The sequence below is a fragment of the Rhincodon typus genome, chromosome 7 (genome assembly GCF_021869965.1).
Source record: "Rhincodon typus isolate 14 chromosome 7, sRhiTyp1.1, whole genome shotgun sequence".
NCBI classification, from domain to species: domain Eukaryota; kingdom Metazoa; phylum Chordata; class Chondrichthyes; order Orectolobiformes; family Rhincodontidae; genus Rhincodon; species Rhincodon typus.
Genome location: NC_063338.1, coordinates 78,258,287 through 78,285,205, shown reverse-complemented (window position 1 = coordinate 78,285,205; position 26,919 = coordinate 78,258,287). Strand labels below are relative to the sequence as shown.

The 26,919-nt window shown below is 39.2% G+C and overlaps 1 protein-coding gene across 1 annotated transcript in view; it reads right to left on the bottom strand.

Annotated features, from left to right (window-relative positions):
* Positions 1–26,919, bottom strand: part of LOC109919500 (kinesin heavy chain) — a 165,067-nt gene that overhangs the window by 37,768 nt on the left and 100,380 nt on the right. The window contains exons 8-15 of the mRNA XM_048598956.1: positions 21,729–21,853; positions 20,902–21,006; positions 16,660–16,808; positions 12,727–12,875; positions 9,605–9,777; positions 4,777–4,845; positions 4,262–4,468; positions 2,128–2,274 (exon numbers count right to left, since the gene is read on the bottom strand). Of these exons, the coding sequence (XP_048454913.1) occupies positions 2,128–2,274; positions 4,262–4,468; positions 4,777–4,845; positions 9,605–9,777; positions 12,727–12,875; positions 16,660–16,808; positions 20,902–21,006; positions 21,729–21,853 (1,124 nt within the window). The remainder of the gene's footprint in view (positions 1–2,127; positions 2,275–4,261; positions 4,469–4,776; positions 4,846–9,604; positions 9,778–12,726; positions 12,876–16,659; positions 16,809–20,901; positions 21,007–21,728; positions 21,854–26,919) is intronic.

The window sequence follows — 26,919 nt, the reverse complement described above, 5'->3', positions numbered from 1 at the left end:
CCTGGCTCAGAGGTCAGGGTACTATCACTGCACCACAAGAGTCCTCCAACTTCTGAGATAGTAGGAACTGCTGATGCTGGAGAATCTGAGATCCTCCAACTTCTTCCATTTTGTTATAAATATTCAGAAGTGCTCTTACATGCAACTAAACTTTGATTTCCCCCTCACTAAATTACCCATTTTTTTTTCATCTGTGCATCACTGGTATTTTCCAATTAATTTAGGTTCGAAGCCTGTTAAGGGCAATGCAGAGCATCAAAGGTGAGGGACAGTAAGAGAGAGGGGGAAGGGGACTAAATCAAAATGGAGTTGGAAGGGGCAGCCTCTTCTTCCATTGCACTCTTCAGAATGCAAACCACCTGAATGATACTCTCCTCTAATTGAGTTGCACCTCCAGGAAAAGATTGTGGCCAAAAGCTCACTGGTTTGGGGAAAAAAAATCTTTTCAAGTCTCTGCTCAGCCATCTGCATGTCACTGAATGTAAAGTCAGCTATGGACCACAACAATTGGACAAGGTTTAAGATGCAATTTTGGCTTAAGAATTATTTCTTCACCTATTTAAGCAGATTGGTGCAGGTTTATTAACAGTATCGAAAATGGGATCATGAATAGTACATATTTTTAATCACAGGGTCAATCCACCATGTTTGAATAATCTGCCTGATTTTCACTGATTGAAAATGACTTTTTGAACCTCGGCTAAGCCTTCAGATTTGTGAAGGCAGCACAGGACATGCATATCAATTACGATGCAATGTCCGTATGCTCATTTGAGATTGCTAGCCTATCTACTCATGTGCCATTAAGGAAGCCACAGCCATCTGCACTGCACTGTTGTATTATGATGAGCTAGATCTGCCATAACTACATGAATCAGTAGTTGAACTTGTGAACTCAGCAACACATGCAGTTCAGCTCAGTTTTAACAACACTATCCATGCCCAAACAGATGGTGTTGTCATGGAATTCCTGCAAGGCTCCACTCTCACAAGCATCATTGTTGGATTCCACGAGAAATACGTCTTCAATGGAATAACATCTAACCTTCTACCCTGTGCGTATTTCCAGTATGTAGATGATATGCTTGCGATATTTAAATTTGCAGCTGCATGCAAGAACGTCCTTACGCATCTTAATGGCCATGCTGAATGAATTCCCTCATCCTGAGAAATCAGCCAGAGGGGTGACTAATACTGGCCATCACAATTTTACCTTCATTGGTCAGTATACACATTGAGAAACTTACAGTTCCACATGCTATGAGATTGGCCTTATTGGAAACCTTGGAAATAGGGTCCAAGCCACTTGTTCACTGAGCAAACTTGATGCTGAAATGGGGTGCATCAAAGACATCCTGTGAGATACTGGCTACGTTGATCAGATCATTGTTCATTGTATTTCACAAAAACTCATAGAAAGTCCTAGGTCAGTCACTCTGCTCCTGAAAAGTGCCCAGCCTACATCAGATTGCCTTGGATCATTAAGGCACCAGACAGGATTGAGCAATAGGTGAAACTAGCTATTTCACGCTTCTTGAGCGTAGCAATTGAAGTGGTGTTCATCACTAACAGAATGCTACAGACATGCAAAAGGATCTTCTGCTCATTGCACAAATATGGTATATGAATTTCAGCGCTGGTGTGGAATTATGAAGTGAGGTGTGGGCTTGTATTCGCTAGACTACTTAGGACTGACAGGTGATCTCATTGAAATTTAGACCATTCTTATAGGGTGTGACTGGGTAGGCACATATAGGATGTTTCCCTGCTGGTGAGGATAACACCAGGGGACAGTCCTGGTACTAAGCACAGAACTCATAGACATGGGGTGAGGAGGAATTTCTTCAATCAGAGCCTTTCAAATACTCTACCACAGAAGGCTATGAAAGCTCAATCATTGAGCATGTTTAAGATCAAAAACTGGTAGATTTCTGGAGACTAAACACATCAATGGGGCTTTGGAGATACAAGGGCAAATTGACACAGAGATACATGATTAGCTAGGATCTGTTTGAATGGTGCAACAGACCACCAGCCAAATGGCTATTTCTGTTTCTATTTCCTATCTTCCTATATTGTTAACTCATGTCCAGATCAAATGTTCAAGAATATTCTCAAGGAACCTACCATTTTTACCTCACTGTTGCCAATGATTCCCCCTATTTCACCCAGATCCTTTAGCAAGATATTCAGTATCTCCGTTGCTCTTTTTTTCTGGTGGTTACTGAGCTCCTGGAGTTGGTTGAATTCTTTCTGAACAACCACTAAAGTATTCTGCAGAAAAAAATAAATACTGATGAAAATCTGCAAGTTAGAAAGAAAATCATTTGACACCATTGTTTAAAATGACGAATAGCTCAATAAATAATTTCAATTCTTCAAAAGAAGTGAAAAATATTATTTAAATACATAAAATAGGCCAACACAGAAGGCCATTCAGCCTATCATGTCAGTGCCTGGGCCTTTCAAAGCAGTCCTTTTCGTCCCCATTCTTTCTAAATTTCCCAGCAATTTATTTTTCTCCTTGAAGTAATCATCTAATTTCCTTTTGAAAACTACTACTGAAACTTATCCATCATCTAGCATTGAGAGCAGTGCACTTCAAAGCTTGACTACGTCTTGCATTTGACCGAGCGCTTGTTAATATTTCACCAACTGATTATCTCTAAAAGCTTTCCTAATAAAAAGGACCGACTGATTCACCTATTGTGAATCCTTTTGTTAAGTTTTCTACCACTGTCAGAGACTGTTCCCCAAGTCATCAACTTCTTGCATTCCTTTAAAACTCGACTTCAAATTCCTTCCTTCTGAAATTAATTGTCTCACAACAGATACTTTTAAGAAGCTGTAATAATAGGATATGCCTTTGATGTGGTTTCTTATTTACTTACACATCTAATAGGCATTTAAAGGATTACAATGTTTGGTGCTGCTCTTTAACTTCTACCCTAGCTCCTTATTCCTGATGACTCAACTCTCCTCCTCCGTATGTCATTGGTTTCACAATAAACCAATGGCTTCTGGCTCTTACTCTTCCATCTGCACAATAATCTGCACTCTCTCTCACTCCCCTCATCCTGGTACCAGGGATACAAAAACCACATCACAGGGAACAAAACTACTTCTATGATGCTCCTAACTATAGAATTCCTAATTACTAATGCATTCCTACACTATTCTCCTTCCACTGATTTGCCTCAGTGCCATATTTATGAATGCAAGCGTTTGAGACATCATCACCCTCACCTACATACAATGGCGAATATGATGTGACATTGCAGCACACTTGGAGTAATCCATTGGAACTTCCCTTTAGTGTTAACGTTGTATTATTTCAGTAAAGCTTTGCAGACAGTACTTTGACCTAAATTGTTACTTGCAGCAATGGACCTGCTCCTCTAGCAAGATCTAATGCAGTAGTTCCCAATCCTTGACATGGGTACACTTCATTGAGACACAATTCCATGGAACACGCACTTTTTCATGTCATCTTAATTTTGCCTTTGGCCACATGTATTTAGAATATTCATGTTTTAGGGTCAGAAAATGGACACCTTGTTTTTAATTTGATGATTAATTTTCATGAGTTTCATGAGTTGTAATTTTGGTTGGATAAAAAATGCTTTAAGATGGAACAATGCTTGTTTCACATCGATTTTCAATACCTTTGTACAAAATTCCATGGCATGCTTGGACAGTTCTTGTGGCACACCAGCTGAAAACCACTGCTGTGGGATAAGACTGGACAATTGCTCAATTTTCTCTCTTTCTGCTCTTCTTCTAAACAAAGGATATTATTAAACCAGAGAGGATTCCGAAAAGATTTGCCCCAATGTTTCTGGGAATGGAGGGTCCGAGATATAAAAATAGACTGGAAAAACAGAGTGTAGGAGGTTGAGGGATGACATTAATGAGGTTTATAAAATCATGAGAGACATAGATTAGTGAATGATAAGGGTCTTTTCCCAGGGACCATATCTTTAAGGTGAGAGGAGAAAGATTTAAAAAGGACATGAGGGGCTACTTTTTTTTTACACACACACACAGTGATTTGTGTGTGGAATGAACTGCCAGGTACAACAGCTAAAAGACATTTGGATAGGTTCATGAATAGAAAAGGTTTGGAGGGATTTGGGACGAACATGGGTAGGTGGGACTGGTTTAGTTTGAGAACATGGTCGGCATGGGCTGGCTGGACTGACAGGTGTGTTTCCATGGTGTTTCACTCTATACTTTATAACGTCAAAACCAAGGCAATTACCGTTTTTTGAGCCAGTTCATCAGTTAGCAGCTCATTGGCCTTTGACTTATCCTCCACTTCCTGGGATTTCTGGTCATAGTTGACAGCCAGTTCCTCCAAGGCCTGAAGCACTTCCTTCACTTCATCCTTAGCTGCTTCATTTTCCAACTGCAACCGGTTCAGTTCCTCTTGGATCTTCTCGTAATCTCTCCTGGTGGAAGCCAACAGCTGGAAATTGTCAGACATTTTTGAATTAGTTTTAGCCAGGCCAAGACCGTCATGGAAACTGCAAGGTGCTCAAGATGTTTTACCGGTAGAAAAATGTCAACACGGTGATAACTGACGATAACCGATAACCGGCAATTAAATCCCCCTCAAGCAAATGTGTCCTAGTGGTGCTCCATGAGAATCAATGCATTTAATACAAATTCTAAAGGCTTTTAACAGTTCATCCCTACATTTTCCCATTCCTTTGACCTTGGTACATATGGGTTCAGCAGCCATAAGCATTGATGTTACTGGATTCAGCAACTCACCTCCTCTTGGTCCAGCATTTGCTGCTTCAGATTCTCAGTCAGCTGACTCTGCTGGTTGATTTCTTCATCCTAAACAAATTAAAAATCAGAGGGAAATTCAACAGCAGGTTATGCCGGCATCCCAAATTCCCAACTGACATGGACTTCCTGGAATGTTTGTCTATAATCTACATACACAGGAAATATTTCAGTGCTGGAGAATAAAACTCCTAGCGTTATCACCCATTGATTTTCAATTGTTAAGATCCCAACTGATGGTAAAACTCAGTAAGTTAGGTTTCCAGATGAAACATGGCTTGACAGACCATAAGTTTTATTTTTGTTATTTGTTTACCATGGATAGCGAGCCACTGGACATAGTCATAAGAGGCTGCCTGTGTACTTTTGACAAAAGAAGAAACATCAAGGTTTGTGACACACAAGGAGAGAAATAAAGATATAATCTACTTTACGCAACACAAGAATGATTACAAATATCAGAAATAGCGATCCAATCCTTTTCCACTCAAAAACCGTCTTAAAAAGATACTCCAACCTCAGTGAAGGGCCCCCATCTCCACTTCAAAGTTCCTTGGTACAACTGTAATTAGTTTCTACAGGGTTCCTCTTGTTGACATCTCAACATTTTCCGTGCAACAAATGCACGATTTTCCATAACCTCAGCTTCCAGACATTTTCTCCTTCTAGAGTTTTCTTCTAAGCCATTCAGGACCTTTTCTGGTAGATACTGCCTCAGAGAACAATAGATGCTGGGACATTGAGTAAATTTAAAGGGGAGATAGGCAGATTTTCAATTAGCAATGGATTGAAGAGTCATGACGAACTGGCAGCAAAGTGGAGCTGAGACCAAGATAAGATTAGCCTAGATCGTTTCAATTGGCAAAGTAGGCTCCAGGGACTAAATTGCCTCCATCAGTCCAAGTACTGACATTCTTATGTTCTAGGTGATAGTGGTCATGGGTTTGGAAGGTGCAGTCAGATGAGAACTGATGCATTGTTGCAAATTGTATACATTGCTGCCACTGAGCACTGGTGAGGAAGGGAGTAGTTGCCTATGGATGTGTTGCCAATTAGTCAAGCTGCTTCGTCTTGGATGGTGTCAAGCCTGAAATGTTCTTGGAGCTGCACTCATCCAAGCAAATAGGGAGTATTCCATCACATCTATAGTTACTGGAGACTGCAGGTGAGCTCCTCATCACCAAATCCCTAGTTTCTGACCTCCCCTTGTAGCCACAGTATTTGCATTTCTTTTTTCATTCACTGGATGAGGGCATCACCGACCAGGCAGCATTTATTGCCCATCCCTAAATGACCAGAGGGCAGTTCAGAGTCAACCACATTGTCGTGGGTCTGGAGTCATATGTAGACCAGACCAGGTAAGGATGGCAGGTGTCCTTCCTTAAAGGGAATTAGTGAACCAGATGAGTTTTTCCGACAATCAACAATGGATTCATGGTCATCACTCGGCTCTTAGGGCCAGATATTTATTGAATTCAAATTCCAACATCTGCTGTGGTGGGATTAGAACCTGGATACCCTGGACATTACCTGGTCTCTGGGTTAACAGTCCAGTGATAATACCATTAGGCCATCACCTTCCCTTATTTGTACAGCTAGTCCATTTCAGTTTCTGATTAATGGTAATCTTCAGGATATTGATAATTAAGGATTCAGTTATTGTAATGCCATTGAACATAGTTAGAATTTCTCGCATTAGAGATGGTGATTGTCTGGCACTCGTGTCATGCGAATGGTTACTTATCAGCTTAAGCTTGGATGTTGCCTAGGTCTTCCTGCAAATGAACACGGACTGCTTCAGTATCTGAGGAGTTGCAAATGGTGCTGGACATTGTGTAAACATTGGCAAACATCCTCACATCTGCCTTAATGATGGAAGGTCCTTGATGAAGCAGCTGATGATGATTGGATCTAGGTCACGATCCTGAGGGACTCCTGCAGAGATGTCCTGGGGTTGAGATGATGACCTCCAACATCTCAACCTTCTTCCTTCATGCTAGTTATGATTCCAGCCAGCAGAGTGTTTTTCCTCAGATCCCTCAGTTTTGCCAGGGCTCCTTGATGCCATGCATGACCTTGATGTGGCCTGGATGTCAAGGGTAGTCACGTTGCTCTGGTGTTCAGCCTTTCTGTCCATGTTTGGCGAAGGCTGTAATGAAGTCAGGAGCCAAGTGACCCTGGCAGAACACAAACTGAGCATCAGTAAGCAGGTTATTCCGTTTCAAGTGTTACTCGAAGGGACCGTTGACAACCCCTTCCATCACTTTACTTATGGTTGAGAGTAGACTAATGGGACAGTAATCGGCCTGGCTTGATTTGTGCTGCTTGTTGTGCACAGGAAATTCCTGGGCAATTTTCCACATTGTTGGGCAGATATCACATGGAGTGAATCAAATTGGTAGAAGACTGGCTTCTAAGTTTTGGGGACCCCTGAAGGAGGCAAGATTGTTCTTCTACTTGACATTCCTAGCTGAAGATTGTTGCAAATGCTTCAGCTTTATCTTTTGCACTGATGTGCTGGATTCCTCCCTTGTTGGGGATGGAGATATCTGTGGAGCTTCCACCTCCTGCTAGTTGTTGTGCACCACCTTTCACGATTGGATGTGATAGGACTGCAAAGCCTTGATCTGATCCATTGGTAGTGACATCACTTAGTTCTATCTATTGCATGATGTTTCTGTTATCTGGCATACAAGTTGTACAGTATTGTAACTTTACCAGACTGACACCTTATTTCTCGGTTTTCCTGACATATCCTCCTGTATCATGGTTGATCTCTTGACTATTGGTAATGATGGAACAGAGGGTATGCCGATCCATGATTAGGTGGAGTACAATTCTTCCGCTGCTAAGGCCCCATAGTGTCCCATGGATGTCAAGACTTGTGATGTTAAATCTGTTTGAAGTCTGTCCTGTTTAACAGTGATAGTGCCACACAACACAATGGATGCTATTCTCAGTTTGAAGACAAGGACTGCGTCTCCACGAGGACCACAGCGGTCACTCTTAACGAAACGGTCATGAGCAGATGAATCAGTGAGAGGTAGACTGATAAGGACAATGTCAAGTAGATTTTTCCTCTGGTGCTCTTTAGAACTTGCTTAGCCTGGTCAGTAGTAGTGCTGCTGAGGTACTCTTGATGATGGACGTTGAAGACTCCCACCCAGAGTACAGTTCAACATGGAAGAGTGCTGATTCATCAGCTATTTGGGGGTGGGAAGCATGGTGAGGGAGGTCAGTGGATATCAATCACCATGCGTTTATTTTTGCCCACGTTTGACTTGATATCATGCAACTTCATGCAGTCCACAGTCAATGTTGGGGATTACTAGGCAATTTTCTCCTGAATGTTTACCACTGTACCTCCACTTCTCCTGGGTCTGGTTTCCTGATGGGACAGGACATACCCAGGAATGATGATGGTGTGGTCTTGGACACTATCTAAGCTATACAGCTGTGGGAATCTCAATGTCAGGCTCATGCTTGACTCATCTAAGAGACAGCATAAATAATGACAAAAGGAATTTCAGTCAAACATGCTAAAGGTTCATACTATAAAATACAATGAAGTAATCTTTAACATTAGAAAATGCTCTTGTAGTTTGAATTTACAAAGTGTTCACCACTATCTACAGAACAGGCTATTTTAAGTCAGATTTGCAACAAGTGCACCAACCATTCTAATGTTTGTAGCACTTAACTTTAAAAGGCCAGTTGCATGTAAAACTAGGCTAAAACTACACTGGAAAATAAAGATTTCCATAAACTCATCCATCCTACCAATGTTAGCAAACATCTACTTTACTGGAGAACAGCACATGGACAACGCAATGGTTGTTCACCTTTCATCATCAAAAACAGCAAACATTCTAAACTTTACACCTTTAAAACAAAATCAGAAGTTAATAGCCCAGATTTTACTGGATAGGGCCATTTCATGGAGTGCAGATGGCTTGGGATTTTCTTTTCTTATCATTAAGCTTTTTCTACAACAAATTTCTAGAAATGGGAATTCATAAGAAGCTTAATGGAGCATCTAGGATTTTAGTGAAAACATGATTTTTAATCAACCTGCTCTGACACATTTTGACACACCTCACTTGGAAGTGACAGTTGAACCCAGACCTTCTGGCTCAGAACTAAGGACACTACCAATCTGACACAGAAACCGTGGGACATTAATGAATAACGAAGGCAATTGTGCATCTCCTTATCTAATAAAAATAAAAGACAGAAACAGAAAAAAAACAATCAAATAACAAAGAAAAAAAAGATGAAATCCAATTATTTACAGAAAAAGAGATTAAAAGAAGGAAAGAAAAATTGCAAGATTAATAATATTCAAAGAGGAATAGTGAGGGGAAAAAAATGAAACTTTAACAACTTTGAGGAGGTTTATTATCAGTGATGTCAGATGCCATTGTTTCAATTGTTCCTTTTCTAGCCTTTCAAGGTTTATTATTTGTGGTCTATAATTCAGCTGATTAGTAGGGGCCTTTGATCAACAGCAATTTTGATTTATGTTTACAATACAAACCTAGCAACTAATACAACTCATGGGGCGTTTGATGGCAAGTTACTATTTTTGCAATGATAACGATGTTAGCAATCTGTGGCAATAAACAACCCATGATTTATCACTTCCTTGTCACAAATTGTTGGTTTTGTTGCGCACTAATAACAGTCTGCATAATGAACCTGCTGTTGCTTATGAGTAAATTCTGGTATATTGCGACAACAGAAGAAGAGGGCAAAACATACTGAGGCACCAGTGGAGTAATGTGCGGCCAATCTGTCATCAGTCACAAACCTTGTCATCGAGCTGCTTATACAAATTACTGATCTCTTCCTCTAACTTCACTCTCTCTCCTGCTGTGATTTTGGATGCTGGAACAACATTGTCAATGGTTGCCTGGTTGTCACACGGCTCCAAGTTCTTCTGGTCTTTGGCATCAATTTGTTCATCTTCAGGCACGGATTCACCTGTAGGGACATTAAGCATGTTAGAATGGAGACAAATGATTTCCATAGCAAGGCAACCTGCCCATTTATGTGCAAAGCAAAAGGAGAGGAAAATCTTTCATTTCATGAAGTGCAAGTAATGAATGAAAGAGCAAAATGGATTTGATAAACCAAAAGACAACTGAAATTATACTTAAAAAGCTATTTTTTTTTTGAAAGACTGAATTGAGTTGTATTCTTGTTGCACATTTAGGAAGGAGGCAGAAAAAACTGCAGCTGCTCGAATCCAGGTAGACCAACAGGAGGCTGGAAGAACACAGCAGGTCAGGCAGCATCCGGAGGAAAGGAGCAGTCAATGTTTTGGGTATTACCCTTCAAAACGTTGACTGCTCCTTTCCTCCAGATGCTGCCTGGCTTGCTTTGTTCTTCTTGCCTTCTGTTTATCTACCCGCATATTTAGGAAGCTCTCTCTTTTGATAATAATAAGGTAATTACAGGCGTTTACTTCATGTAGCGATGAAAATGGTTAATTGGATGTTGCTGCAAAGTGGATTTAAAACGTCTCAGCTGTTAAAACTCAGGAAGTAAAATCAGGTTTCCAATAAAACAAACAGTTGCTGTGAATATAGCCAAGCAACATCTGCCATATGAAATTCTGTGCATGTCCAGGAGATGTACAAAGGGGCTGTCTACATCCGTCACACAAGAATATGCTGCGACCATTGTACACAATGATTGTTATTGTTGAATGGTTAAGCAGTCATACTGAATACTACTAAATCCACTCTCTTCTTACACTCAAGCAAAGTGAAAGCATTTTGTACAATATTTGTTCCTTCCTTTCTTCCTTGATCATACTGGTACCTGATGCTGTACTTTTACAATTCTTTTAAACATCCAGAATTCACAACCAATTACTACAATGAAAAATTATAAATCCTTGTATGGAAGAACTTAGTGCACAACATGTGTAATATCTGGTTCTAAACGCCACAGTAAAAGGTAACTACGAGTCTTATGGCCCGTAATTCTCTAGGTCTCATGTTAAAATATCACATTTCAGATCAGAAAATCAGTTTTGAGACTGACTTTTTTCTATAAACTCATGAAGAAATGGCAGGATGTCCATAAAGATATTTGTTTTCAGAGTTAATTAATCTAGGAAGGATCCCAGGTCCTAGCCTCAGTTCCACCACTCACATTCATAAAGTCAAATTAGTAAAGTCATGGCTCTTGCATTGAGTAAACAAATCTGCTGTAAAGAGTTAATTCAGTTCTAATCTAAATTACCCGACACGTCATCTTAGAACCAACCTTATCCCAAAATTGGTTCTAAGATGACATGTTCACAAATGATATCCATTCATCCAACATGAACCTCTTTCCATCTCAAAGCCAAAGAATTCATTATTATTCTCCTGAAGACAACTAATTGCTACAATTTGTTAGTGTAAATTAATAATTAGGAAGGGACTCATAGTTTTGGAATTATTATAGTTTTGCTTCGATAACAGCATGGCAAGCACTCATCAATAAAAATCTAAATTAAAATATTCTTTCACATTAAACAACCTTGTACTACCCTACAGCATAACACACTTGCATTATTCGAATCCTACACAACGCAAGTATAAAACAATATATAGTTCATCAGCTTCAAATAATGCTAAACTTAATTAATATCTCAGAACCTCTCTACTGTGACACTCACTCAATCCAGTAGTTTGTTTACCAAAATTTATCACACAAGGAACAAAAGGTTTTAAGAATTCAAGGCCAATTCTCATTCAGGTATTGAACTTACAGCTATAGTGCTGGATCTACGGGAACAATGAAGCTTTAATATAAACAAGCTGCCATAGGGAACTATATCAGTAATACGTGGATGACTGTAGACATTTCAATTATTAAATGCACTTTTGTACACCTTTACAAAAGTACATTAAATTTACATCTATGTAAGGATGCCAGGAGAGTAGCTTTATTCATTCATGGGATGGCAAGGCCAGCATTAACTATACATCTTCATACTCTTGTGAAGGTCACATGAGAACATAATAAGTAGCAGCAGAAAAAAGCCATCTACCCCTTCAAACCTGCTTCACCGTACAATAAAATCAATTTTGTTCTTATTGTGGCCTTAACTCCACTTTGTTATCTTCCGCCTTCCCCCTCCCCATTGGTGGTGGAAAACCATCTTCTTGAATGATAGCATGTGATGTAGGGACACCCACAGTGCTGCTAATCAGGCAGTTCCAGGTTTTTAACCCAGTGACAGTGAAGGAACAGCAATACAGTTCCAAGTCAGGATGATGATCTGGAGGGCACCTTATAAATGGTAGCATTTCCCTGGGTCTGCTGCATTTGTCCATTCAGATTTTAGAGGTCAGGATTTTGGAATGTGCTGACAAAGAAGCCCTGGCAAGTTGCTGCAGTGCATCAATTTCTGCAGCACAAACAAAGTAACATTTAAACTTGGGTTCTGTGGGGGAATCAAAATAAGACCTTATTTTTAATGTGAGATTGTCAAGAGCAAGCCAGTAAAATAATAGATCTGATACAAGTGTCAGACATCAAAATTTAGTGTCAATTTCACTGGGATAGCTCAAATTTTCAACAATGGTAAAACAAAATGACTCACATTATTTTGAAGTAATTATACGCACAGTTGACTCGTGTTGCTGAATTCACCCCGTGCTGTAGAACATAATAACTAAGCACCATTATTAAAACAACACTATGGAGATGGTTTGCTTTAAACAGAGTGACATAAAGTATTAAGCCATGCATTGCACAGAATATCAACTGAAGAAGGACTTACACAGAAATTCTGAGGAAATTTGTCACCAATAAATAGTAGATTTCGATAAATCCCCTTGTGAATACTATGCTTGGTCCCAGATTCCCTGTCCATTACACTGCACTTAATTGTTAATAGCCTCAGATTAATTCCAGCTTTGATGAGTTTACCATTTCTCCATCTGTTTAGCTCCATCTCTAGATGCTGAAGAGCATTCTTCAATGACTTGTTTTTCTCTTTTTCCTTCTCATATTTCTTCTTCCATTCCTCTGCTGTCAACTCCAGATTGACAGATGCAGTATTTTTGATGGTCTTGGCTCTGTTAGGAGCAATAATTCACAAAGAGAATTTTACTTCATTAAAATCAATGGGCTGAAGAAATTCTCCTCAAACCAAGGGACTGATGAGAATTATGCATTGCACACTTCAATAACAGCCAAACTACTATTCACTTTGGTACATGTGAAGTAACTTCACTAAACAAACATGCTGTCTACTCAATGAATTATCCAAAATTCTCTTCTAACTAAGAATGACCAACCTGCAACTTGGGAGTTCACCCACCCTCCTGAGGAAGTAACTAGTAACAGAATGGCTAAGGTTACAGGATGCATCAATCACAAGTTTGTTGCACAGGATGCTCCCATTTTTTCAGCACAGACTCACTATTTCGCTGATATATCTCTTGATCGCAAAGATCATGGAATCATTCAGTAGCTTTTTTTTTGCCATTCCAACATCTGCATTATTCAGCCTATTCGTAGTTCTTTGTTGTGCTGTATAAACTGCATCTCTCAACCATCCAAGCATTCCTAAAGATTTGAATTGGAATGGCCAGAAGGTAGGAATAACTACAACAGGATTTACTGCTGCTATTGCATTTAGGAAACTTTCAGAAATCTAAGGGAACACACCTCTGAGTGGTCTCCTAAAGTTCTACTTAGTGAAATAGTGAAATGTGAATCAATTTGGAGCAGGTAACAACTGAAGACTGCTTGCTATAAAAACTATAATTCCTTGAAGATTGTGAATTGTGCTAAAGATAGCACTTCTTTCTGTTGTTTAAATTACCCACAAAGTTAATGGTTAATTAATGTGGTCTTTCATTCATTATAGTAAATGTCTTAAGACTTTAAATCTTGTCATAATTTTCAGCTATTATTTGAAGATCCAATTTCTTTTTTAAATGTTATCAGTCTGGATGAGCATCTTAACAATGGCTCTGGTAGTTTTGTTTAAACAGCTGTGCAATATAATCCTATTATAAATGTTTGGCTTACCTCCAAACTCCACTAATGGATTCAGATCAACTAGGATGTTGCAGCTGTAGCAGTTTGAGAGTTTATTTCAGCTTGACAGTTTTATGATTGCTTAAGAGGATCGAATTAGTGTATTGTCTTTGACAGTCTCATAACTACTTAAGAGGATTACGTTTTGAATCAGCTTGACAATTTCAGCAACATCTCAAAGATTTCCGAATGTTGTTATAGGGTTCAAATACTCCACACATGGTGGATATTTGATGAGCATGCATGGCAGGGGCAGGGGGTGGGTGAGTGGGCATGGTGGGTTGAAGGAGTGATTGAGGACATGGAGGTTTGGTGAATGGAGGTTATGAAAAGATATGGCAGGAACATGGTGATAATTGGAGGGGCACTGGGCCTTGGAAGTCATTCATTTAAAGGACTGTGGTTTTAGGTTTAGGGGGCCTCACAATCATTACAGAGCAGGGGTGATGTTTCAGGAAATGGAGGCTACCTTAGCATCTGGCCTTAATTTTTTATTGGTTTACAGGATGTCTACACAAGTGGCCAACACTAATTGTAAACGTTTGAATGCCTCCCAGAAAGTGTTGGCCAGTTATCTTCTTGAGCTTCTTCTATCCATTGGAGGAGGGGGGTTATATTCACAGTGCTCTTACAATGACTGTCCAAAAATTTGACCCAGCGACACTGAAGGAGCGCTGATTTATTTCCCAGTCTGGATGGTGAGTGGTTTGGAGCAGAACTTGCAGGTGGTGGTGGTCCCATGTATCTGCTGCCCTTGTTCTTTTAGGTGGCAGAGTTCACGGGTTTGGAAGGTGCTGCCTCTGGTTCCACCTCTTCCTTGTTTCAGGAGGCCTCAACCCCAACCCACTCCTGACTCTCGGGGGGAAAATTCTGACTACTGAGTAGCTAAGATATGACGTTACTCCTGATTTGCACCTCAAAGGGCAAAATGCAGTTCCAAATGTTAGTTAGAAATTTTCTGTGCAAAGCTGGTTATGTAAGATGAATTCCTTACAGATTTCAATTGATCTTTCAAACTAGTAGATTAGCACCTACATAATTGACCAGTCAACACAATGCAGAAGATCAATAATTTTAATAATGAATTGCAAACTGCAATTGGGAAGCCAGTGTAGATGGTAACTGAGCAACCTAGCTTGAGGGATCGTGTTAGAAAATCAATGTTTATTGTGACATTCCCTCCAGAAAGGAGTTGAAGAACATAGGGATATATTGTATGAGCTAACAACCACCAAATCTCCTTTGCATCAACTCTGTCTATCCAAGCAGGCTTTTCTTTGAAAATCTATTAGATTTGTCCAATCCAACTTCCCTTAAACAAATGCATTTGGCACTCTTTGGTTTAGGTAATACTTCCCCAAACTAATCAATACATTGAAAAAAATGCTCTGCCCCTCTTGATGATTAAGAGCTCCAGGCTCTGAATCATCCTTGTGACTACTTTCTAAAACCTCCCGTGCATGTGCATTGAAACTCAGATGATCATAACTACCAACAATATTTTATACAGAATCTGTATAGGATAGGGTGAAGGACTAAAAAGTAATGATGATATTCGGCAGCTGCATAGGAAAACAGATTGTACAGGATGGGAAAATAGGCTGGGCAAGTGTGGAATGATACTTGACAAGCTGCATGACCTTTAATGAATCCTATAAACATTCCTTTATGAGCCAAAGACAACACTTGCAGCCATCCTGTGTTTTCTATACTTGCCAGCAGTTTTGTCTTTCTGTACCTGCTTTCTTTGTGCTGGCTGTTTGTTACACTGTATAAGACAGAGTAGGTTTTGTTCCAAGTCGCTGGACTTCACTTCGGACCAGGATTGTGAACTGTGCCAGGAACAACGTCAGCCTCCAGACCAGCCATTGATCGAGGGGTCCCCAACGGGCAAGAGGGCGTGAGACTTGCTGCTTTATCTCTGTTCTCTTCCATTTATTATTATCACTATAATCATTATTATTACTTAATAAACATTCATATTTAAGCAAATTGCTGTTAGATGAGCCTTCTCTTAACTATATTTACCTGAATCTGAAAAGAACCGCTTGGATACATGCTGTGATCCAAGACAGAATCCTGCACTAATCTCTGTAAAATCTCAAGAATTTGTTTAAATTACTTGTCAAAACTGATCCAATTATTTGATCAGCTTTGCTATTAAGATCTTTCATACTGATTAAAAATATTAATTGGCCACATTCACACCAAAAACCTTTTCATTTTTTTGTTTATTAAATTAGGACAGTTAGGTGGTTCAGTGGTTAGCACTGCTACCTCACAGCGCCAGGGACCTAGGCTCAATTCTAGCCTTAAGCAACTGTCAGTGTGAAGTTTGCACGTTCTCTCTGTGTCTGCATGGGTTTCCTCTCATAGTCCAAAGATGTGTGAGTTAGGTGGGTTGGCCATGCTAAATTGCCCCATAGTATGCAGGCTGGGTGCATTAGCCACGGTAAATGTGGGGTTACAGGGATAATATGGGGGACTAGATCTGGGTGGGAGGCTCTTTGGAAGTTCAGTGCAGACCTGAACTGTAGGAATTCAATGAAATAAATATGGTCATGAGGTCCAAATACTTACCTGGTTAAACACACAGTTCAAAAACCCACAAAACAGGGTGGATCTCTGTGCTGAATTCTGGATTATTTTTAAATAAAAAGTTAGTTCACAAAAGAACTCATAATCTATTTTTAGCTAAGTTGCCAGCAATTCAGTAATGACAAACTATGACACTACAGTCACGCTTAATCGTCATTGTCATTATCACGTGAATTCACTTTAAGCACAAAAAGCCAGTTTAGATGAGATTCCTACCTTTGGCCAAACATAAGGGTGGTTTTTGTTTCAGCATCATTAAAACTGGAGGGTGAGCAACAAATAATTATGGTAGTGCGGCAATTCCCACCTAGAGAATCCTGTAGAATTCGGGTCATTTTACTGTCGCGATATGGAACATGTGTTTTCTGTGAACAAAGAAAATATACTCATAGTATCATAGACTGATACAGCACAAAAGAAAGGGCTTTTTAGCCCATCATGCTTGTGCTACTTCTTTGAAAGATCCTTTCAATTCAACTCACTCCCTGCATTTTCCTCTTAGCCCTGCAAAATATTCCCGTCTTGAAATATGTTGATTTGCAGCTGATTTGAAATTGCAAAATGTTAATCTATTTTCTGCAAATTCAATGTATAATTTTCATGTTTCAAGTACATTATTCTGTGGGTTTTCAGTACAATGATACAATACAATATCATTAAATGGTTTTCCAAAAGTTGAATTTTACGGAGGTAAATGGAGGGAGAAATGGGGAAAGGAAAGAAAAGTTTTGCCTATAGGCACTTGGAAGCATGGTCATCCATTCATTTGCTAAAGGTTATACTGGGAAATATTGTATAACTTGGCGTGGGGCAGGAGATTTAAAGGCTAGATGGGAAATAGGGGAAAAGAGACATAATTATATTTAATGTACACTTCGGATCTACAAATAGAGTCATACAGTACAGAAACAGATCCTTCAGTCCATCTCGTCCATGCCAACCAGGTTTCCTAAACTGAACTAGCTCCACTTGCCATCATTTGGCCCATATCCCTCTAAACCCTTCCTGTTCATGTACCCATCCAGAAGCCTTTTAAATGTTATAACTGTATCCACCTCTACCATTTCTTCTGACAGCTCACTCCATACATGCAACACCCTCTGTGTGAAAAAGTTGCCCCTCAAGTTCCTTTTAAAATTTTCCTTCCTCACCTTGGACCCATGCCCTCCAGTTTTGGACACCCCAACCCCTGGAAAAAGACTTTGGCTATTCACTTCATCTATGCTCCTCATGATTTTATAATCCTCTATAAGGTCACCCTTCAGCCTCCGGCGCTCTTGGGAAAAAATTCCCAGCCTGTCAAAGCCTCTCCTTATAACTCAAGCCTTCTAGTTCCGGTGACATCCTTGTAAATTTTTCCTGTACCCTTTCTAGTTTAACATCCTTCCTATATCAGGGCAACCAGCGTTGTCCTCAATATTCTAAAAGTGGCCTTAGCAATGTCTTGTACAGCTGCAACATGACGTTCCAACTCCTATACTCAATGTTCTAATCAATGAAGGCAAGTGTGCCAAACACCTTCTTCATCACCCTATGTACATGCGACGCCATTTTCAAGGAACTATGAACCTGGACGCTAGGTCTTTTTACTCGACAACACTCCCAGGGCCCTACCATTAACTGAGTAAGTCCTGCCCAGGTTTGGGTTTTTCAGATATTACCTGACTGAAGTTTTTGTTCTTGATTTCAATATTTTGCAACAACCAGTATATTTTGTATCCCTAAATATTCACTTTCTTCCTTCTCCTGAACCTTCTTCCCATGTTCTCGTGCTGATGTTAACATATTTTAGGGGTTAATTTCATTAGCAAATGATAGCATCTAGTGCATTTTTTGAGTGAACATTATGTGCGTGTGCTTATTTAAAGGTTCGGATCTAAATCCGTCCAATCCAGATCTCAATAAGTAATTGATCTGAGTCCAACATAACAGTGCGATCCGAAAAAATGTTTATAAACTGAAGCCTGTCCATAAATATAATGTGACTTGTTTCAAAAAATGTATCAAGTTTCAAGTCTGTGATCTTGCACCAGAACTTCAGAAGAAAGGTCATCAACCTGAAATGTTAACTCAGTTTCGCTCTCCACAGTTTAGCCTGACCTGCTGAGCATTTCCAGCATTTTCTAATTATAATTTAGATTTTCAACATCCACAGTATTTTTCCTTTCAATGACTCAATACTTCAGATTAACTGACATGCTTGTTGCTATAAAATTATATCTTATATGCACTTCTCTGAAGGCTAGAATAGAGAACAAGGATAGAAGAGCATTATTTGAATGACAATAAGCACTATTCAATTCATCGTCAATTGGACAGTGAATAGGGCTATTTTTGCAGAAAATGTATAAAAGAACTAGGCTCATATTTATCAGCGAAGATGACGCAAATCAATGGCGTACAATGTTGATAAGTGTGAGGTCATCCATTTTGGTAGGAATAACAGCAAAATTGACTATGTTTTAAATGGTAAAAAATTGTAGCACGCTGCAGTGCAGAGGGACTTGTGTGTCCTTGTGCATGAATCGCTAAAAGTAGGATTGCAGGTGCAGCAGGTAATTAAAAAGGCAAATGGAATTTTGTCTGCCATTGCTAGAGGGATGGAGTTTAAAAACAGGGAGGCTATGCTGCAGCTGGATAGGGTCCTGGTGAGGCCACACCTGGAGTACCGTGTGCAGTTTTGGTCCCCTTACTTCAGAAGAGATATACTAGCACTGGAGGGGGTGCAGAGGAGATTCACTCGGTTGATTCCAGAGTTGAGAGGGTTGGATTATGAGGAGAGACTGAGTAGGCTGGGATTATACTCATTTGAATTCAGAAGAATGAGGGGAGATCTTATGGAAACATATAAGATTATGGAGGGAATAGATAAGTTGGAGGCAGGGAGGTTGTTTCCGCTAGCAGGTGAAACTAGGACTAGAGGGCATCGCCTCAAAATAAAGGGAAGCAGATGTAGGACTGAGTTCAGGAGGAACTTCTTCACCCAAAGGGTTGTGAATCTGTGGAATTCCCTGCCCAGTGAAGCGGTTGAAGCTACCTCGCTGAATGTTTTTAAGGCAAGGCTAGATAAATTTTTGAACAGTAAAGGAATTAAGGGTTATGGTGAGTGGGCGGGTAAGTCTAACTGAGTCTCAAAAAGATCAGCCATGATCTTATTAAATGGCGGGGCAGGCTCGAGTGGCCGGATGGCCTACTCCTGCTCCTAGTTCTTACGTTCTTATGTTCTTAAATCAGATGTATATGGAAATTTGAGAAAAAGAAAGAAAGACTTGAGTTTTCTAGGTATCCTATATTACAATATTTCCCTTAAACAGTCTGGTTTAAAGCTTCATACCTTACATCAGGCAAAAAAGAAATTTATAGTCTGGAATCTCTTCAATGCACTTACTATGTCCAGACTAAGGCTGGTCTCTCAAAGATAAATCCAGCTTAGAACTTTTATCATTACACAAATGATTAAAGAATAGACAATTGTGAGCTAAGTACCCAAGAGTCTTTAGTTATCTCTTCACTAGAAGTAAAGGCAATGGACACAAAAATGCAATTATCAAGGTTGCACTGTTTTAATGTCATCAATGAACACACATTGCAATGTCTCATGACAAATGTGCAATCATGCAAAACTATTGTACAAATTGATACAAGTTTTATACTGAAGTTAATTATGATCATTTACTAAAGTTAATTCATGATCATATAATTATGATCAGTCTATTATTCAAATGATCATCTGATTTATGGTTCCATTTTGACAATTATAAGCTGGAATAATATATTCATTCATGATTTTACTACTTGAAAATCAAATTATTCAATTGCAAGGGGAGGCAATGGCCTAGTGGTATTATTGCTGGGCTGTTAATCCAGAGACCCAGATAATGTTCTGGGGACCTGGATTTGAATCCCACCACAGCAGATGGTGGAATTTGAATTGAATAAATGTCTGGAATTAAGAGTCTAATGATGACCATGAATCCATTGCCGATTGTTGGGAGAAAAACCCATCTGGTTGACTAATTTCCTTTACCATCCTTACCTGGTCCTACTATCTCTGGTTCACTAATGTCCTTTAGGGAAGGAAACTGCCATATACATGTGACTCCAGACCCAAAGCAATGTGGTTGACTCTTAACTGCCCTCTGGGCAATTAGGGATGGGCAATAAATGTTGCCTAGCCAGTGATGCCCTCATCCTGCGAATGAATTTTTAAAAATGTTGTAGTGTTTTTAATAAATCTCCATCAACTTATGAGGTTTTGATCTGTTCTCCCTTGATAGTGTATGAGAGTTGGAATAGTTATCCATCGCATCATTATGCATTAATCCTTCCTTATCAATCAGATAATGTCATTCCAATGTGATGTGTTTTGATTAAATATTAACTTAGCAATATTAACTATTGGCAAAATCACAATATAAATACAAATTTCACAAATTATAACGCATTAAAAAGACTTACAGTTCCCTCAGCCAGGGCAGAAATTACATTCCCCAGAGCAGAAAGGGACTTATTGATGTTTTTAGCTTCATCAAGGACAGCTCCTTCAGCTCCAGTCTTGCTGACCTAGAGTGAACAGATACAATCAATTTGGCATGAAGATATTTTGACTAACTAGCTTAAGTCTTTTTTGCATATGGGTATTAAGTTGATTAGATTGAGCTCTGTCAAAACATACCATGACTGATTTTTTTTAAAAATCAGTCAAAAAGGTAGTTGAAGTTTTAATTATTTTGGCTGTTATTTGCAACAATTCCTGTATTGCACAAAGGAAAACTACAGAGTTCAAGGCCAGCTGAATGATGACACAATAAATAAAGATACGGTGCAATGAATGTGGAGAAAGAAAAGGGCTTCTGTAAATGCAAAATTTATTTGCAACACTGATAACTTACTATGGTACACAATTGGTTTTGTTTAAAGGCAACAAGTCAGCACTTAAAATTTAGACACTCCCAAGAAATCCAATTTAATTATCCAGTCTGGTATTCCATTAGAATAAAGAGTTTATAGAATGAATCAATGATTTAACAAATTGAGCAGCAACGAATCCATGATTAAAAGCTGAGTAAGTGGCTTCATTTCTGTTTAGCAGCCTACTATTTTAAGTTTAGTCGAATTGTATTCCCATAAAGACAAAAGCATTTTTGAGCGCATCTTGTGCAGTGCTATTGATTTCAATAAAGGCAATGGGGCAGAGAGTCACACAGCTTTGATTTCTCTTCACAGCTAAGAGTTAAACCAAAATCACTGCATCATGATTAAAAACCAAAGAAGGTATCTTTCACCTTTTCACTGCCAGCTAAATCTACAAGGTATAGTTTGCCACTGAGTTTCTTCTCTGTTTCCATGTTCTCCTGTTTAATATTAATGAGAAAGATGCTGTGGCTTCGAGAACTGTGTTCATTCATATCTGTGTAGACAAGAAAGAAAGTTAATTGGAAGAGTCAACTGTTTACTTGTTTATTCACTATTGAGCGAGATTCAAAAGTTAATTGGATAAATATTTAAATGGCAGAAAATTGCAGGGCTATGGGGAAAGATCGGGGGACTGGACTGTTCTTGTAAAGAATGCAAACAACATAAAAAGTTCAATGGTCTCCTTTTATGTCGTAATGTTCTATCAAATGACAACCAACATCATTGTATCAACAACATCACCATACCCACACCCAGGTAGGACAAATTGAAAAGGAAATGTATACCACGTTTATATTTGGCTGCAAGTGACTCGGTGCGTGTCTGGCTCATAAGAAAGAATTAAATTGGGGCAGCAGTAACAACAAAGAAGCTCGAGTAAGGCAAATTGTTTAAAATTACAATCAAAGGTTTTGTTGATGTGACCCTAAAGAAAACTGGGATAACTGAGAATTCAGCCTGACCATGGTCTTAGAAAAATGGTGGCCCATTAGAAGAAATATAGTGAACCTCTGTTTCTCCACGAAGGTTGTTTCTTTGAGTAACTTAGGGAATAACCCATATGCGTATCACAATGCTGCAGCTAGCAGTAATTTAATAAAGTAAGAGAAGCAATCTACTTTCCCTTTAGGTGCTGTTCATGCTGCTCAACCTTGACTGTTTTTCTTTTACTCATTGAGGATTTCGTATTAAAAGGTGAGAATTCTGAATTACTTGGAAGACTTTTCTGCTGGGAAATGCTCACAAAATGTGATCATCAGTGTAAAGCTTTCTGCTTTGAGTATTAGTCCGCTACCACTCCAGGTATGCTTTATAACAGAGGTGCCTGAATTTTGCCTGCCTGAGCTACATAAAGATATGGAACCTTTCAGGGTGGAGGGGATGCATAAAAAAACACACTCCCATTAATTCATGCATATCTGAAAGAATCAATAGGGTCTTGGCTTTTCTGATTTACAATTCATCCGATAAAGCCATAGAATGAGTAAAGTTTCTTTTTCGCCTAATCTCCAGTACCTTGTATTTGTATAGCTCCCTTAACATAACACGCCCAAGGCATTTCACAGAGGCATTATAAACAAAAATATGATGCCAAGCCACATAAGGAGGTATGACCAAAGTTTAATTAAAGAGGTATGTTTTAAGAAGAAAAGTGTGATAGAGAAGCAAAGGGTTTGAGGGAATAAACTGTATGAGCTCATGGCCTAGGCAATTGATGGAGAGATTAAAATGGGAATGTTTAAGAGGCGGGAATTAGACGTGAAGATATCTGAGAGGTTGGGGACCTGGAGAAGATTACAGAGTTAGGAATTGGAGAGGCCAATAGACGAATTCGAAGACAAGAATGAAAAATTTTAAAATTGAGATGTGCTTAACCAGGAGCCAGTGTGATTCGGTGAGCACAGGCATATACAGGTGAACAGGAATAAATTGGAGCAATGCGGTCATTGAAAACAAGCTACTGCAGGGTGGAAAGAGGAAGGCCAGCCAGTAGTGACTTACACTGGTAAAAATAGAGATAACAAAGGCATGAATGAAAGACCCAAAAACCATAGACAGACAAGTGAATCAGAAATGCAAGATGCAAATATTGTGCTTCAATATCATGTTATTGTATTGTTATGAGTTTTGGTTGCCTTTTAGGTTCCCATATCTAGGGAATTACTGCAGTTTAACCTTGGATAGATAAGAGCTCCTTGTCTTTAACACAACTGTCCTGCTTACCTGGTCAAAAGACTGCCTAGGCCAGTGACTTGTTGTGCACAAACCTTGCAACACATTGTAGCCATGAATGCAGCCTCCACTGGAACACTTATCCCACAAACATCGGTTCCTCACTAGCTAATTCCTAGCTTTTTACAGGCAATACAATATTCCACAGCATTCCTCTTTCTTTTGAAACACAGTACTCCTCTCACTATAACAGTTCCAGTCATTAGATTTTCTAATCTGGAAGAAAATTACCAATCTATTTTTGCTTTGGAAATAAACTGATCTCCTTTTTATAATCTTTTGTTGTGTGCATTTTTTTTCCAAAGAAGGTTCATGGCATTGCTTACATGGTAAGATGTTGTTCCTCCATCTTGTAGATTCAGCATTTGTTGTTCCCTGTTGTTTCTGTCGCTAATGTTGTCTTACTGAATAGTGATGTTTCCAGTGCTGTTACCGATAATCTTTTCTGATTTTCCAGCTCGGGTGCAGGTTGAAAATGACTCTGCAAACAGCTGAGATTAGAGACTTTGAAGCAAATGCTATTAGTATATCTTCTTGCATCAAGGTGTCTCCCAGTCCTTTTATTGAAACATCTACTTGCAACTTGACAGGTTTCTTGTGATCATAGCATGACAGACTTGTCTCTTTGCATTTTACTATTTTGTGTTTGTTGAAACTCCTATCGTGTGAATCTGATGACTGATTCTCTGCATTTTCTTTCATCATCTCCTGTGGCTGTGTATCTGATATATGCGATATGAAGGACCTCAACTACTGGATCACACCAAGAAAAGTTCTTAACTCTCTTGTCTTGGGGCTTCCATTCCAAATCTAGCCATGATTCAGTCTGGAATTGGCTCAACTCCATCCAGGATGCACACCTTTCTGGAGAACTAACACTCAGTCACTTCAGCAATGCATTTAACTTGGTCCCAGCTTTTCTGGTTCTCTCCATTGTTTCATATAATTGGCTGTCATGAGCTTCATCATTTACACCAAATGTGGGTGATCTGTCACTCTAACTGCTCCTTTGCAATCCCTGTAGATCTCATCTACTTCTGCTAAGAAAACATTCTGGCACACCTTAAGGCAAAAGGCACAGGAACATGTACCATCTAAAAGGTGTGTTGGATGTTGTCAACAGGCAAAGACATCCCAATGGGCTTTGCTCAGTAGGAAAGCCAAAGCATCTTCTCCTCTCTGAGCTACGGTAAAATTTCATCAGATTCCAACGTGTTCACCTAACACAGAATTCCACCAGTTTGTGGAGTGTTTTTTCTGTTAAAAACATTAACATTTGTTAACATTGGAAGCCAAGCAATGTTGAGGATTTTAATCTGGCCCCTACATAATGCAAGAGGATTAAAAACAGTACCCAAATTGCTGCTGATAAATCTTAGGTGGGAGAGAGTGCATGGTGGAGTAATCTTAACTTTAAACATGTTGTATCAGGCAATAGCAAGTTGATGCATATTGGGCAGCTGGTCTGAAGGGTCTAGACCTGAAACATCAGCTTTCCTGCTCCTCTGATGCTGCTTGGCCTGCTGTGTTCATCCAGCTCTACACCTTGTTGTCAAAGACTCCCTGTCCAGTTTCACATTTCAGTGGTCATTACTGGCATCGAGTCTGCTGAAAACTTTTGTCTTTGCCATTTTTGGTCTGATCTCTCCTAATAATCAAGTGGAGTTTTGATTTATTGTTATGGTATGGTTAAGTCTTATGGAACCAAGCAAATTCTTAGCCATCCATCCAGCCTCTTAACTCACCACAGCAGAATTTACCCCATTTCTAGCCTCTCTGAACTCTTGCAATCACCTTTATTCCTTTCATTTCCTGGACCTCTCTTATAAGCTTTATTTTTAGTCCTGTTAATATTTTATATGGGGTATGTTGGTCAATAGTGATACAATAAATAAGTACATAAAACTGAGGATTGAGGTTTTAGACTACAGCAAAGGAGGTCAAAGAAACTGATAAGGAAAGAAGGAATACAATATAAATGCAAACGTAACAAAATGCATGAAAATAGACTGTAAAAGCTTCTACAGGTACGTAAAAAAGAAATGCTTGGTTAAGCCAAATTAGATCCATTAAAAGCAGATTCAGGAGAATTTATATTGGGGAAAAGAAAGAAAGCAGATAAACTAAGTGATTATTTTTATCTGTCTTCACTGAGAAAGGTATCTCCCAGAATTAGAGATCCAAGGGACTCAAGAGAATGAGGAGTTGATGGAAATTAGCATTAGTAAAATGGTGAAACTGGATAAATTAATGGAGTTGAAAACTGATATTTTTTGGGACCTGATAGGTTACACGGAAGGAAGTGACTGTGGAGATAGTCAAAGCTTTGGTGATCATCTTTCAAAATCCATAGCTACTTGAATGATTCCTGCAGATTCAAAGCTTACAAATGTCAGCCCTCTATTCAAGAAATGACCAAAGGAAAAAAATGGAGAACTGCAGACCTGTCAACTTTATGTCAATAGCAGGGAAAATGCCAGAATTCATCATAAAGGATGTGACAAAGGACACTTGGATAAAATTAATCTGTGCATAGTCAGCATGGATTTGCATGTAGAAAGTCATGTTTGGAAATGTGGAGTTTTTGGAGGATGTTAATAACAAAATTGATAAAAGGGATTCAATTGATTTGGATATTTGGATTTTCAGAAAGATTTTGACTTGGTTAACAAAATTAATGCACATGGGAAAGGAGGTAATGCATTGGCATGGATTAGGATTGGCAAACAGACAGAAAGCAGGCAGTAGGAGTAAATGACCATTCCTGAGTCAGCAGACTGTGACTAGAAGGGTACCGCAAGGATCAGGACTTGAGCCCCAGCTATGTACAATATACATCAATGACATGGACATGGGGACAAAATGAAATATTTCCAAATTTGCAGATCATACGGAGATCAGCAGGAATGTATGTGTGTTTAATGGAGATATAAAAATGTTTTCAGGAGGATTGGGATAGGGTTAGTGATTGGGCAAGAAAATGGCAGATGAAATATAAATTAGAAAATGTGGGGTTGTCTACCTTGGTAGGAAGAACAAATATGCATTTGTTTCTTAAATGGTGAGGGGTTAGAAAGTGTAGATCTGCAAAGGAACTTGGGTGTTCTTGTCAATAAGTTGTTGAAGGCTAACTTGCGGGTACAGCAAGCTATCAGGAAGGCTAATAGTATGTTGGCATTTATCACAAGAAGATTTGAATGGGAGAGTGGTGAAGTCTTGCTTTAATTGTCTATGAGTTTGATTAGGCGGTACTTAGAGTACAGTCTGAAGTTATCTTATTTCAGGAAGGATATGATTGCCACAGAAGGAGTGCAACAAAGACTCACC